At 38.5% G+C, this 15,667-nt stretch overlaps 1 protein-coding gene across 34 annotated transcripts in view; it reads right to left on the reverse strand.

Annotated features, from left to right (window-relative positions):
- ANK3 (ankyrin 3) overlaps positions 1-15,667 on the reverse strand; it is a 704,392-nt gene that overhangs the window by 56,071 nt on the left and 632,654 nt on the right. For all 34 annotated transcript variants that reach the window (XM_031652632.1, XM_031652636.1, XM_031652640.1 and 31 more), the window contains 5 exons: positions 4,760-4,971; positions 3,301-3,508; positions 1,821-1,917; positions 1,261-1,489; positions 175-300 (listed from right to left, as the gene is read on the reverse strand). In XM_031652632.1, coding sequence (XP_031508492.1) covers positions 175-300; positions 1,261-1,489; positions 1,821-1,917; positions 3,301-3,508; positions 4,760-4,971 — 872 coding nt within the window. The remainder of the gene's footprint in view (positions 1-174; positions 301-1,260; positions 1,490-1,820; positions 1,918-3,300; positions 3,509-4,759; positions 4,972-15,667) is intronic.

Here is a 15,667-nt window from a genome sequence, read left to right on the forward strand (position 1 = left end):
AAAGCTTTACTGGTTTGAAAGTATACTCTGGTAGAACCAGAACAAAAATCTGACCTTATGAGTTCAGATTTGATGGGATATTACAAATTAAATAAATCATTAAAACCTTTTATTTTTATTCTCAGAGTATTTTTTCCCCCATAATTCACAGATTCTCTGTTAAAGACGATTTACCTTGATGGAAAATGGCAGTCTATTTTCTTTGAAAGCATAAAAGTTAAAAACAAGTTGCTGTCCTCCTTTGGTAAGTGGGGCCAAATTTCCATAACAATCAACATAAATAGGTTTTCCTTCCAGAACCTTTTAGAGTAAAAGAAATAAATGATTTAATGTTAATCTGAGTTTGAAATATTTTGAGATTTTATGTCACATAACATGAAAAGACTGACATGATACTATGTCACATTTGTCTCTGTTAGGCAGTTACTTCTGTGGTGCTATTTGCAATAAAAATAATGTTGTGTGCTTACAATTCACCAGTTGTAATTGGAATCCATAGCATGGACATATACAGAACAGAATTATACATTTATTTTTATTCTGGCAACTTTAAAAATATTTAATAATGTGCCTGACATCAATCACTTATTTGTACAGATTTTGAAAGCTATCTCTTTTTTTTTTTTTTTGGACTGTTAGATCCTTACATGTTCACTGGGTTTGAAAAAGGAAAATCATAGTAATGTGTATAAACAGTGATTCTGGAAAGTAGGTAACTCAAGTGGCCACAAAAAAATGGAGACCATAACTTAAATTCATTAGTACTATGTTTTAACCAGTTAAGACAGCATCAAAGACACTTAAAATAATTTGAGTATTGGCCGGGCATGGTGACTTATATAATGCCAATGCTTTGGGAGGCCAAGGCAGGTGGATCACGAGATCAGGAGTTTGAGACCAGCCTGGCTAACACGGCAAAACCTCATTTCTACTAAAAATACACAAAATTAGCTGGGTATGGTGGCAGGCACCTGTAATCCCAGCTACTTGGGAGGCTGAGGCAGGAGAATTGTTTGAACCCAGGAGGCGGAGGTTGCAGTAAGCTAAAACTGCGCCACTGCACTCCAGCCTGGGCAATAGAGCAAGGCTCTGTCTCAAAAAAAAAGATTAAAAAAATTTGAGTATTAATCTATATCACATTTTTTAAAGTAAAAGTAAAATTAATAATGCACTTGGTATTTTATAGTAAGTGCTATTAAGGCCACAAAATAAAACCCCATCTCATGTAATGAAATGAACTTGTTTTTGTGAACAAGGTACCTCAATATCTTTGCTTCTTGCGACTTCCTCAAAATTCTCTTGTTGCTCTAAAGTTTTGTCCACTTTGTCATCTGTCATGCAGAAACATCGCAAGGAAGATTCTACAGGATCATTCATTTTGGCAAAAACAACAAACTTGGCCATATATGGAACACATATCAATTCTCTGTACAGTTGCGTGGCTAACCCCACAGTTTCTAAAACTTGATGGCAGTCTGCAAGCCAAAATCTGAGCAAAATGAAAAACAGAAGTATGAAAATGTGGCCATTTAAAAGCCAAATCTTAAAAAGACTCACAATTTAAAAAATCAGAATATACAAAGGAACTAACCCAAAATGTGATTAACTTGTTCATTTAAATAGCAAAGATTTTTTTTCCATGTATCAAACACAGAAACCCTGTGTTTGTCATTTGAGGATAATTTTGATAAGCAAATACTAAGAATTTTTTTTTTTCCTCACAACATTGTTTTTTTAGTATTGAACACAACAATTTTTACTTTCCAAAAGGTAATAAAAACGAATTCCTTACTGCTTTTTGGAATCCTTTATTTCCATACCTGGCTGAAACATTGGTTGTAAAAGAGACACAGTCTTTTATAAACGTCAAAGGAGTTGTTCCTGTGATGTCTTCCCACTGAGCAGGCGAAGTGCCCCCTGAGAGAACAACAATAGATACGTTGACTTTATCATGGGAGATGCTCCTCGTAAAATTTTCATCATCTCCTGTTCTTCTTTCTGCATAGCCACAAACTGGCAAAACTTCAGCACCTTCAGTTTAATAGTGTGTACTAAAGGTAGTTTTCCTCTCTACTCTCCGTCTATACTTTTACCAGGCTTATTGTGATTTCCTTGTAAGATGTTATTAAATTTAAAAAAATTCCTTGTTTTTTGTCTGGGTACTAATGAATGGCTTAAACTTGGGGCAGCCACAATTTATAAGTGTATTTTATAAATGCAATGTGTAAGTGCAAAGATTTGTTGTTTCAGATGGATAATTAAGTGTCTTACTCTTTTTTTTTTTTTTTTGAGACGGAGTCTCGCTCTTGTTGCCAAGACTGGAGTGCAATGGTACGATCTCAGTTCACTGCAACCTCCACCTCCTGGGTTCAAGTGATTCTCCTGCCTCAGCCTCCCCAGTAGCTGGGATTACAGGCGCCCGCCACCACGCCCAGCTAAGTTTTGTATTTTTAGTAGAGACGGGGTTTCATCATGTTGGCCAGGCTGGTCTCAAACTCCTGACCTCAGGTGATCCGCCCGCCTTGGCTTCCCGAGGTGCTGGGATTACAGGCGTGAGCCACCACGCCCAGCCTCTTACTCTTTAAAAAGGTAAGAACTACCAAAGTTAAGAAACAGCTCAGTCTGTACACGGCATTCTGTACGATTAATTACCGAGGGTAAAAGGCAGCATCAGCCATTAAAATTACTCTTTGGAGAACAAAAGAAGAACAAAACAAAGCCTATCTTTAATAATCTTGCAATTGCAGTTAAAAATCAGATTAGGATAATCAAAGGATGAATGGAGCTCTGGATTCCAGGTGCTTATCACAAAATGTGTTCTTCTGAGCCCTGAATGTTTAAACTCTCGGATTACACTGGTGAGGAGTACAGTAGGTGAGAATAACCATGTACTCAACATTTTCCTATTACTAGTGCTCTGTGGGACATGTATTTTTCCCAAAGTCCACCCAATTTCCTTGTAGTTTAAAGTATGTTGCTAGGTCCATTAACTCTGTCTAGGTCACCAAGAAATTACCTAGATTGAATCTAGAAATTACCTAGATGCCCCAGGAGATTCAATGATATGTCTACTAATGCTAACCTTAATAGGAAAGATGCTATCGCTAAATTTTAAATGAGTCATGAGACCAGGATCTTAAAGAAATGATCCTTGGGAAACCAGGGATGAGGTGATGGACAAGTAAAATGTTTTGTTCTTTTATTTTCTCTTATAATGTTGGCATGGACATTTCAAAGGTTTTATGTCTTTGTACAGAATCTTTGGAATCAATAGGAAGTACAGCAGTGACTTAACCAAACCTGTAATGCTACAGAGAAGACGCAGATTGGGTGTACTGTCCCCTTTGTATCCATTGGATACACCTTCTCCTGAGGGCGGGGGCACCGGAATGGTCATTGTGATTGGTTTATGGAATTTCCTTCTTCTTGGTTCCACAGTGACAATTGGGCTAAACGTTGCTTTGTTTCCAAGGATCTTTTTCACAATTTCATCTGGAACAGGCTGGGCCTAGAGACAGAGAAAGGACTTTAAATGAAAGTGACTTCCCCCCACCCCCCATTCAGGAAGTTTACTTTTTAAGTGAGAAGGGAAAAAACAAAAAACAGACAACCAAAAAAAACCCCATGTCTTTTTTAACCTTTCTTACTATTTTAGGAAAGCATGAATAAACAAAACCAAACACTAGGACAGGAACTGGTCAGTCTGAGTATTTCCCCAGTAGAACACAAATAGCACTGGCTTGCAGGAAAGAGAGGGTATCCAGTCTCATGGCATACAAATTTCTTAGTCTAGTCCAGATCAAAGGACAATAAATGCTGAGTCCAGTATATTTTAAGCCTATGCAGGACACTCAGTAAAACCTCATAAAGGCAACTCATACCCACATAAAAACTGAGGCTTTCAGAGTTAATAACAAAAAGGCATTCAAAATTTCAAAAGATTTCAATTCTAGTTGACTAAGCCTCTCTTCTACCATTTGGTTTCTTTTCTATTTGGTAAAATAACTTGATATGGGAGGCAGGTGAAGGGAGCTTCATACCCCTGAAATGTAAGGCGGTCTCTTTAGGGCTAAGTACTTAATCAAGGTCATTTCAGGACTTCAGTGTGCTTGGCTCAAAACAGACAAACAAAACCCAGTAACTCCATTGGGCAGGGGAGTCCAGCCCACGAGAAGAGCAGAACCTTCAGTTAAACTATTAGTTACGATATTAATAATATCAATTAAGTTACTTTAGTTCATTTTCCTTATTCAGTAAGGAAAAAAAGAACTAAGGTCTAGCTGAAATAAATATAAGAAAAATCTTTTTTTTCCAAGATTTCCGTCAACTTTCCAAACCAAATCAAGTTCCAACTGGTTTGGATAAAACCCAGTATTTATAATTTACTTCAATCAAATGAAAACACTAAAGCTTGCAGGCTTCACTCTAAGTGATTTTTATGATGTGGCCTATCATAAACCATGGCTTGGTATGTTGTTCCACATACTGAGACCAATAACCTATGATTGAAAACATTATTTTTCATCAGAAACCAACTGAGACTTTTAAACAGAACAACCCTAAAATATGTATCTTATTTAACAAGCCAGTAAGCTAACTTTATACTTGGTGCTTTTTATTTGAAATAAGTAAATGATTCCCCAAATGGCCTAATTAGCAGTATCATTAAGGATGAGTTAGAATAACTATTTCCAGAGCAAAACATGCACTCACATGCTCTCTGCACATACTGAGGGAAACAACTTTTTGTGAACATTACCTGGAGGCCCACTCGAATTCTTTTAGTTAGGGCACCCTCTGGGAAAGATGCTTGAACAAGGGGCACTGTGGTGCTGCTCAGAATGCCACCTTCAGGACCAATCTGGTTGCTTTCTTGCTTAATCCGTGAAACCACTGCAAAATACTGGGGGAAATCTTTCGTGATAATCCTGCAGATACGCTTTTTCCCTAACTCTTCTGGGCTATCAAGTTCTGAAAAGACAAATGAAAGAAAATGCCATGAGAATAAGCATATCTACAACATACCTTAAGTCAAAATGATGCTTATTTATTTATTTATTTATTTAGAGATGGAGTTTCACTCTTGTTGCCCAGGCTGGAGTGCAATGGCATGATCTTGGCTCACCACAACCTCTGCCTCCCTGGTTCAAGCAATTCTCCTGCCTCAGCCTCCCGAGTAGCTGGGATTACAGGCATGCGCCTCTACACCAGCTAATTTTGTATTTTCAGTAGAGACAGGGTTTCTCCATATTGTCCAGGACGGTCTTGAACTCCCAACTTCTGGTGATCTGCCCGCCTCGGCCTCCCAAAGTGCTGGGATTACAGGCGTGAGCCACTGGGCCCAGACGATACATCATTTTAATAGACAAAATCATTTATACTCCATAGCCTAAACAGTTTTTATGATAAAGAGAAAATGGCAGTGACCATAAAATACTGGGTTTTGCAAAAATATTATAAAACTATTAATGTAAGTATTTGTAGAAAATATTTTTACTGAGTGGGAACAAACATCTTCAAGAGCTGACATTTTACCACCTGTGGATAAATTCCCAGTTTTCAAGAACAAGAGTGGGAATTTACAACACTTTGCCCCCAAGCTGCCAAAAGTAGAAATGAGTTAGGAAAAAAAAAAAAAGTGAGGCCTCATAAGAAAGTGAATAAGAGTTTAAGTATGCCTGAAAGCTCCAGAACTTCATTTAAAAACATCTTTCAAATAGTTTAAAGTTATCCAAATGTTTAGCATCATCATCACCAATTTCTTTGTGTCTACTGATGGCTCTCATGCATGGAACTCAACCTGTCCACACATGGATACATCTTCTTTCCTCCAGTTTACCTCCAAAACTACTTTCCTCCATAGTCCTAACTCTAGGAAGGGTTTACAGTCTGCTCACTCCTTCACTCTAATAGTTATGACTCAGCTTCCTTCATACTTTACAAAAGGTCAAAGTCCAAGTCCAGTTGATTCTCCTTTGGACATGGCTCACCCTCCTGTCACCTGGGTGTTCAGGCCCTGTTTTAGCTTTGCCTAATTGCTAAGACCACCGCCCAACCAACTCACCTCTCTCACTCCTGTCTATCCCCCATAGTGCATCCAGATGTGTGTGTGTGTGTGTGTGTGTGTGTGTGCATGTTTCAAAGCCAAATTTTATGCCTACTTCTGGTGGGCTTCATTGGAATAAATTAAAAATGTTTTCGAGACCATCCTGGCTAACATGGTGAAACCCCATCTCTACTAAAAAATACAAAAAATTAGCTGGGCGTGGTGGCAGGCGCCTGTAGTCCCAGCTACTCGGGAGGCTGAGGCAGAAGAATGGCGTGAACCCGGGAGGCGGAGCTTGCAGTGAGCTGAGATCCAGTCACTGCACTCCAGTCTGGGCTGCAGAGCGAGACTCTGTCTCAAAAAAAAAAAAATTTTTTTTTATAGCATAAGTGTTTGAGATTAGCAAGAGTATTTTGAAAAAGTAGGTTTGTGAAGGAGAATTTATCTTATATGATATTAAAATTTACTCGGAAGTACCATAAACAGCTAAACACACACATTATAGAAATACAAGAATTATACATAGGAATAGACAAATAGGTTGGGGAACAATCACAGAGATTCAAGAAATAGATTCAAGTTTAAATATGTATACTATATATATATAAATCCATATATATTTACTTTTATATATGTATTATGTATTTAAGTTATATTTAAATCAAGGTCATATATTTAAATTTCAAATAAGTGGGAGAAAGATGATTTATTTAAAAGATGATATTTACATAATAGGAAGTCTACTTGGAAAAACAAAGCTAAATCACATCTTATTGTATATAAATAAAAAATTCCATTTGCTTAGGAGACAACTATTTTTAAAAATTAAAATCTGGCCAGGCGTAGTGGCCCATGCCTGTAATCCCAGCACTTTGGAAGGCCGAGGCAGATCACGACGTCAGGAGTTCAAGACCAGCCTGGTCAACAAGGGGAAACCCCATCTCTACTAAAAAGTACAAAATTTAGCCGGGTGTGGTGGCATGCGCCTGTAATCCCAGCTACTTGCGGGGCTGAAACAGGAGAATCACTTGAACCCAGGAAGCGAAGGTTGCAGTGAGCTGAGATCACGCCACTCATTCCATCCTGGGTGACAGAGTGAGACTCCATTTAAAAAAAAAAAAAAAAAATTAAAATCTTACCAAAAAATTCAGGAAAATATGGTTCAGCTTTAGTTAGGGGAAACTTTCCTATACGAAACTGGAAACTCAGAAGCCTAAAAGCATAATATAAAAGGTAATATATTTGACTACATAAAAATGTAAAGATTTCCATGACAAAAAGAGTAAACTTGAAAAACAAAAAATAGACTGGAAAAATAGCCACACCTGACAAATAAAAGATTAATATGCCCAATACCAAATGTATTAATAACAGGATACATGTATTAACAAGTCAACAGACAATAGCAAAATATTATAAACAGGCAATTCGCAGAAGCTGAAAAATGGTCAATAAAACATATTACAAGTTCAAACTGGATAATTTACATGGAAATGCCAATTATAATGAGACACTATCTCCCTCCACACCCACTTCTTGGATTAGCTAAAATGAAACACTAATAACATCTTGTTATCAGAGAAAAATTGAGGGAAACAAGCGCTTTCATTATTGCAGGTGGGTATGAATGGCAATAATCTTTTAACAGTGTAACTGGGCATCATCTATTCAAATTGAAAATGCACCTACCCTGGACCCAGCAATACCATTTACTGACATCTTTTTTTTTTTTTTTTGGAGACAGATCTCACCTTCTCGCCCAGGAGTACAGTGGGCACGATCTCGGCTCATTGCAACCTCTGCCTTCCTGGTTCTAGTGATTCTCCTGCCTCAGCCTCCTGAATAGCTGGGATTACAGGCACATGCCACCACATCCGGCTAATTTTTGTATTTTTGGTAGAGACGGGGTTTCACCATGTTGGCCAGGCTGGTCTCAAACTCTTGACCTCAGGTGATCCCCCGCCTTCGCCCCACAAGTGTTGGGACTACAGGCGTGAGCCACAGCACCCAGCAGCATTGCTTATAAAGACTAAAGCCTGAAAGAACTTGCATCTTTATCAATAAGGGAATGGTTACATAAGTAACAGTTTGCCCATATTCTAGACATTCCTGTGGTTAGTAAACAGAATGATTCCAATTCATTCATTTACCAAGTTTCTACTGAGGGACCACCATGTAGAGCACTGATCTAATCACTGGAGATAGGGTAGAGAGGAAATTAAAGTCACTCTCACATGGAAATTTTATTCTAATAGGGGATAAAGAGGGGTAGGTACATCACTAAACAAATATGAAGAAAACATAAATCAAGGTGAGGGAATAGAATGTGACCAGGGAGGGTGGGGGTGGGAGGAGAGGTTCTCATTTGAACAGGATGATTTGAGATATGACACTAGAGGGTAGACCTGGAGGGAGGGAGGGAGCCAGGCAGACAGTGAATGCTCTGTATAACCTGCAGAAATAGCTGTACACCTGAGCAAGATGCACAGCAATGTGCATGGGATGATCCTTTATAGGGGAAAATGTAATCTGCATGTTGTTTGTTTGTTTTTGTTTTTGAGATGGAGTCTCGCTCTGTGGCCAGGCTGGAGTGCAGTGGCACAATCTCGACTCACTGCAACCTCCACCTCCCAGGTTCAAGCGATTCTCCTGCCTCAGCCTCTCGAGTAGCTGGGACTACAGGTGCACGCCACCATGTCCAGCTAATTTTCATTATTTTTAGTAGAGACGGGGTTTCACCATGTTGGCCAAGACGGTCTCGATCTCTGACCTCATGATCTGCCTGCGTCGGCCTCCCAAAGTGCTGGGATTACAGGTGCGAGCCACTGCGCCAGGCCATGTTTGTATATTTTCATAAGAAATACGTAGAAGAAACATTCTAGGCTGTTAGCAATGGTTACCTCAGAGGAACAGGAAATGGAATTGGGGAGGGGAGATAAGAGGGTAGGGAACAAGGAGTATTACCCTTGAGTTGATATAGCTGCGCTTGTTTTACCTATTAACAAAATAAAGGAAAAAATTTCCCAAACTTTGGGGGATGGGGGGTTGTTTTTGCTGTTCATTACTCCTATAGGCCTCTTTTCATACCTCAGATACATACTGCACATGTCCCACTGTCCCTTCACTATTAACATTTCTGCCTCCTTTATCAGATAATGTGAGGCTGAGATTATGGCTTATTTCAAATAGAAATTTGTAGAATGACAAAATGAATGATTAGGTAATTGGATCAATCATCTTTTCATTTTATGGATCAACCACTATACTCTGAGATGGGAGGATCAAATTATCAACTAGGAGAGAAACAGGGTTCAACCTAGATTTTAAAAATGAGCCACCAACAGAACTTTTATTATCAAACATTGATTTCCCAAATGGAAGAATGACTATAGAACTATTTTCTTCTTTAATTAAAAACAGTAACTATTAGAAAAAAAGAAACTGGAATTTTACTCCTTTTTGCCTCCTCAAGTATCTTCTTCTCCTCTGTAAACCTAAACACTGAAATTCCAGTGTAGGAAAAGAAAAGAAAACAAAGAATTTTGTTTTGTTTTGTTTTGAGACACAGTCTCTCTCTGTTGGCCAGGATGGAGTGCAGGGGCACGATCTCAGCTCACTGCAACCTCTGCCTCCCAGGCTCAAGCTTCTCCTACCTCAGCCTCCCAAGTAGCTGGGATTACAGGTGTGTGCCACCATGCCCGGCTAATTTTTGTATTTTTAGTAGAGACGGGGTTTCACCATGTCGGCCAGGCTGGTCTCAAACTCCTGATCTCAGGCAATCCGCTTGCCTCAGCCTCCCAAAGTGCTGGGATTACAGGCATGAACCACCGGGCCCAGCCAGAATTTTTAAAAAGAAAGTTTTCCTACAGAAAAACAGGAAAGAATCAGTCTACTTAGGAGTTTTTACAGTCTGGAGGAGTTTTTACCTATTCAATGTAACTGAAAGGAGATAAACGTTTTCCATAGAGAACAAATATAGTTCCCTCTCCATGATTAAGAGAGTGGATTCCTCAAGTTCATAACTCATGCTGTAGCTGAGAAAGTTCTGATTATCTATTTAAATTGCTATACAACATATCATCATCAGCTAAGCAGATATTTTTTCACTTCAGCTACAAAGATGTCACTATGTTCTCCTTCAAAATAGCTCAGGACTCCTTATGGTGCTAGCAATGTAAGGAGGGATGACCATGAAATTACATCTTTCAAATGGGGCAGATTTCCTAATTCTGCTTACAACAAACTGTGTATCCTGTGAGTATGAAATTTACTTGAGATCAGTCTAGACCCACCAGAGGAACCGAGGCATCTTTTGGGGAATGGCAGTATTGTACACTTCTTAGCTACTTTTGTGTGTGAGAGAGTTCTGGGTATATGTGCACACGTTTGTGAGGATTAAAAGTAGAAAGAAACAGCTATAACACCCTTGAAAACGATGATAGCACTGAATTGAGAAGAACTGCCACTTTGTGTAATAGAGGCAGGCTGACCACACTTAAGCTATACTTTGTCACCTTTGATTGCCACTTTGTGTATTAGAGGCAGGCTGACCACACTTAAGCTATACTCTATCACCTTTGATAAGGCATTAAAGCCACCCCAAATATAAAGTGAACATGTACATTTCAGATGCAGCAGACAAGTTGTAAGTGGAAATGCTCAGATTTCTAACTATATAAACAGAAAAGCTCCCAGGAGAAGCTGATCAGTACCCTCCACGTTCAACTTCTGACACATTTTAGAATTTCCCAGCAGCTTGGGGACCCTCTGTCTTGTGTCCATGTTTTTCAAAGCTTTTAGCAATTCTTTTGACACCATTAAAATTTGCATGGTTATTGACCTTCAATATACATTTTAACAGTATTTTGAAGATAAGCCCCAACTCAAAGACACAACTAATGTGGGAATTTCAGGCACTGCTGTATGCAAGGGGGACATTTAGCATCTCCATGTACTATTCCTTAAATAGAATCACATACACTGCCTTCTTCAACACTCAGATTTCCAGGTGTCTACATGATGAAATGGAGAAACAGTATTCTATTTTCTTTTTTTTTTGAGACAGGGTCTCACTCACTCTGTTGGAATAGAGTGCCATGGCATGATCTCTGCACACTACAATTTCCACCTCCCGGGTTCAAGCAGTTCTCACGTCTCAGCCTCCCAAGTAGCTGGGATTACAGCCGTGCGCTACCATGCCCAGCTAATTTTTGTATTTTTAGTAGAGATGGGGTTTCACAATGTTGGCCAAGCTGGTATTGAACTCCTGAGCTCAAGTGATGTGCCCGCCTTGGCTTCCCAAAGTGCTAGGACTACAGGCGTGAGCCACCACGCCCAGCCTTCTCTGGTTTCTTATAACCAGGTTTCATCCTGTTTGTGTGCTTAAAATATTTATAAGGTTTTTTTCCCTGAGAATAAAAGCCAAGAAAACTACAAAAATATACAAAAAGTATTACTTAAATATTGTTTTGTAAAGAAAGGCAAAATCTCTAAAAGGGCTGCAGTTGACGGCTAGGCTATGAAATTCTAGGATATTGCATAAGTTAAAAAAAAATGACGTAGATGGTAGGTAAGTGTGAGAAGGCAAGAGGAAGAGGTAAAGCCGTCAGTAATGTCACTACATAATTCTTAGGATCTGAAAATTACATGACCATTAATAAGATTAGCATTAATAAATATTATATGTAAATAAAACACTAGATAACATTTTAATGTGTTAATACATTCAACTTAAACACGTTTTCCCCGTTTCTTGCTTTTAAAAAAGGAAGGTGAAATACAAAACGAAATATCCTTAGCTCAGTGCTGGAAAATAGAGAACTAAATCCCCAGACAGCTGGAAGGAGGCTCCAAGGGGGAAGGAGGCAAGGGCCCTCCACACTCAGCTAACTCTCACACCCTGACTGTGGCCGCATTGCTCGGCATCATTAGTACCTTCCCCTAAGGCTTCTGAGCCTAATAAAATTATTAGTATGTTTTAAAAATTAGGTGTTCTTTTCATAAAACGTGAAGTAGCCATAGTTAAACTATATTAAACTAAATGACGTTTGATATTGAGACCCGGCACACAGCAGGTGCTAAAGGAGCATCCACTGAAGAAATCAACTGGGAATCAATGAGACTCAGACACTCTCCTTATCAAACAACTGTATAGTTCTTTAAGTCTTGCTATAAAATACACGTAGTAGTAGAGACTGGTTATTGTTTGTTCTTTTAATTTATTATTTTATTTTATTAGGTATGAGGTTTCACTTTGTCACTTTGGCTGGAATGCAGTGGTATGATCATAGCTCACTCCAGCCTTGAACTCCTGGGCTCAAGCAATCCTCCCACTTCAGTCTCCTGAGTAGCTGACACTATAGATGTACATCACCATGCCCCGCTAATTTCTAAACTTCTTTTGTAGAGACTGGCCCTTGCTATATTGCCCAGGCTGGTCTTGAACTCCCGGCCTCAAGCAATCTTCTGCCTCAACCTCTCAAAGTATTTGGATTACAGGTGTGAGCCACTGTGGCTGGCCTAGTTTTATTTTTATTTAAAAGAAAAAAATGCATGTGAAAAAGTGGTTCTAATCTTCCTACTTTTTAATCCACCGTGAAATCTATTATGTCCATGTGTTTATAACTCAAATTACTGTTTACTTAATGAACATTTACACAAAATGAGTTTAACTTTCATGAGAATATAAAACGCCTTCTGGAAGTTTTGTATTACATATTTTAAAAGTATATCAGAGGCCAGGCGCAGTGGCTCATGCCTGTAACCCCAGCATTTTGGGAGGCCGGTGTGGGTGGATCACCTGAGATCAGGAGTTCAAGACCAGTGTGGGCAACATGGTGAAACCCTGTCTCTACTAAAAATACAAAAATTAGCCAGGTGTGTCAGCGGGTGCCTGTAATTCCAGCTATCGTGGGGCTGATGCAGGAGAATCACTAGAACTTGGGAGGTGGAGGTCACAGTGAGCCAAGATCACGCCATTGCACTCCAGCCTGGGCAACAGAGTGACGCTCCGTCTCAAAAATAAATAAAGAAATAAAATAAAAGTGTATCAGAGAAGTCAGATTTCCAGACAAATAGTAATAAAGCCTGATAACGTAAAAATGAACAGTGCCAATATTCTTTCTGGGACTGAACTTATGTGTGTTTAGATTTTAAAAACGGTCCTTACTAATTAGGTCAAAGAAGCAGCAATATATTACCAAGAATCTTCTGTTTTGTCTCATCCTATACATCACAGAAAAAAACTCAACAAAATAATCTGTGGCACAAATGCAATGCCTCTATCACATTCACATCTGCAGAGTTCCTAGCTCCTAATGCGATGTTCTCCAACCTGGCCAGTTCGTAAGAAACAACCGTACTACATGTTAGTACCACGGATTGCTGGCCTCCTGACTAGGCAGACCCGGGGTGAAACCTGCAAATCTGTTTTCACACTCTGTCCAAGTGACTTTTTGACACATTTTAAAAAGTAATGTCTTGGTAGACTCTCATCCTGTACTTTGTCTTAAAAATTCAGAACCCAAATTGTTAAAAACGTGACAACAGGACCCTATAAAAAACAAGAATGGTTTAATACGAGAAGAGAAGCTTATTGGCAAAAATATTCATTACTTTCATATGGTTTTGTTTTTTAAAAGGATATTCTAAGTAACTCCATAGCTACCGAATCAAGGGAGAAAATGGCATAAGTTGCTGTAAGGTAAACAATAGAACATAAACGTAAGAGCTTCTTACCTTTCAGGGTGATTCATAATGCCATAGACTATGAAAAGACCCTGAAATTCCTCTCTCCTCTCTCTTTTTAAAATCTTTACTAACATACAAAAAGAGGATTAAAGGGAAAAGAGAAGTGAGTTCTGAAACAGGCAGTTTTGGCCAGGAGGAAGATTGAACTTTACACTTACTGAAGGTCTATTTTGTGTCAGGTCAATTATCATTTGGCCCACGCAGCATTTTGGTAAAATAGGTGTCTGAAGTTCAGAGAGGTTAAGTGACTTGACCAGATGGATTTAGCTTGTCAGTTTTAGAGCTTAGAACCTAGGTCTAGGAAAGGGGCGTTGGGAAGAGATGAAGTCACACAGACATGGACTTCAACCACTCTTTAACACAGTGTCTTTGCAGACTGCCTGACACATGAGTGGTGGTTGATAAATGGATGAGTAATGAATAGATTTGCAAGTGCCTTGGTGGAAAAGGTGACCTGACTTCTCATTGATCCATTGAAGCAACAGGCCTGATTACAGAGCCACTAATGTTCTATAGCCTTCTTGCCTCATAAATAAATGATACATTTCTTAAGCACCTTGTAACTCAGTTTATTTATAAAAGATGGGACAACACTCTCTGTGACTGAGGTTTTGTTACAAACAATAAGAATCATAAAATGCTTTGTAAATATAAATGGTTATGGAGACCATAATACAATGAAGCATAAATAACATGACTGAAATCATGTTCTGACTAAATGGGTTATTCTTAATGCTTTCAAATGACCATCTTGATTAGTTTTTGCCTCACTCAAAATTAGATTTCAAAGGCTATTTGTGACCTGGGGGGTGTGAATAGTCCATGGAAGGAATACAAATGGCCTCAAGGTTTCCCAAAGGATGATTTCTGTATCAAGGTTAATTTCTAGTCAGATGCATGCCTTGCTCAGTTCCTGTAAAAATGGGGTGTTTGATATTGAGAGGTGAAAAAATAAAGGATTTTTAGAATGTTAGATTTCAAAAAGCAAGCTATAGCATCGTAGAAAGTCACTGTAGACAGGTGCACAGGGTTGAAATCTAGCTCTGCAGTCAGTGCACCTGGACCTTAGGCACGGTCCTGACCTTCTCTGAGCCATATGTTCCTCATCTATGTGATTAGGATGAGAAGTTTCCTCTGGGATGGATATGAAAATAAATGATAGAAAATCACCCAGCACAATTCTGTTCATATAATAACTTAGAAAAGGTATATATTCTTTTCAAGACCACACAGCTTTTGAGAGCAGCCAGAGAGCCAATCTGTAGCAGATCTAAGGGAATACACAATTTAGATTTTTAAAGTAATTCTCTACAAAGTATAAATCTGAATTGCTATCATTTCCATTTCATTCCATTAAAAAATCACCAATTACTGAAAGTTGAATATCAAATAAGTTGAGAGAAATGAAGAAAATAAAAAAGAAATCTATAATATTCAACTCTAGTTGTAGAATATGTAGAACAACATAGCATTTGTAATATATTCACTGAACTAGTTTAGAAAACTACAGGCATTTATCCCTTTGGAATTAAAGTTCAGCTCCATCAAAATATGCAACTTTCATAATAAGTTCACCTAAGATGTTATAGGGAAAAATCCTCAAATGATATAACTTGATCCTTCTTCCTTGAAGTAAACATCATAGAGATCTTTTCAATTTTTTAAAAAACGTTTATTTTAAAATAAATTCATGGGGCATGGCAAAGATAATACGAAAGGCTCCATGCACCTTTTATAATTTTAGTGGTGAACTCATATAGTTATTCAATTCTGTCATCTGCTTTATATCTATTTGGGTCAGCATTATTTCACATCTTTATTCAGGGTAGAGACCCTCTTTGTTGTTTAGATTTGCACAGTGTAGTAAGTGCT

This window comes from Papio anubis, chromosome 11 (assembly GCF_008728515.1).
Source record: "Papio anubis isolate 15944 chromosome 11, Panubis1.0, whole genome shotgun sequence".
NCBI lineage: Eukaryota > Metazoa > Chordata > Mammalia > Primates > Cercopithecidae > Papio > Papio anubis.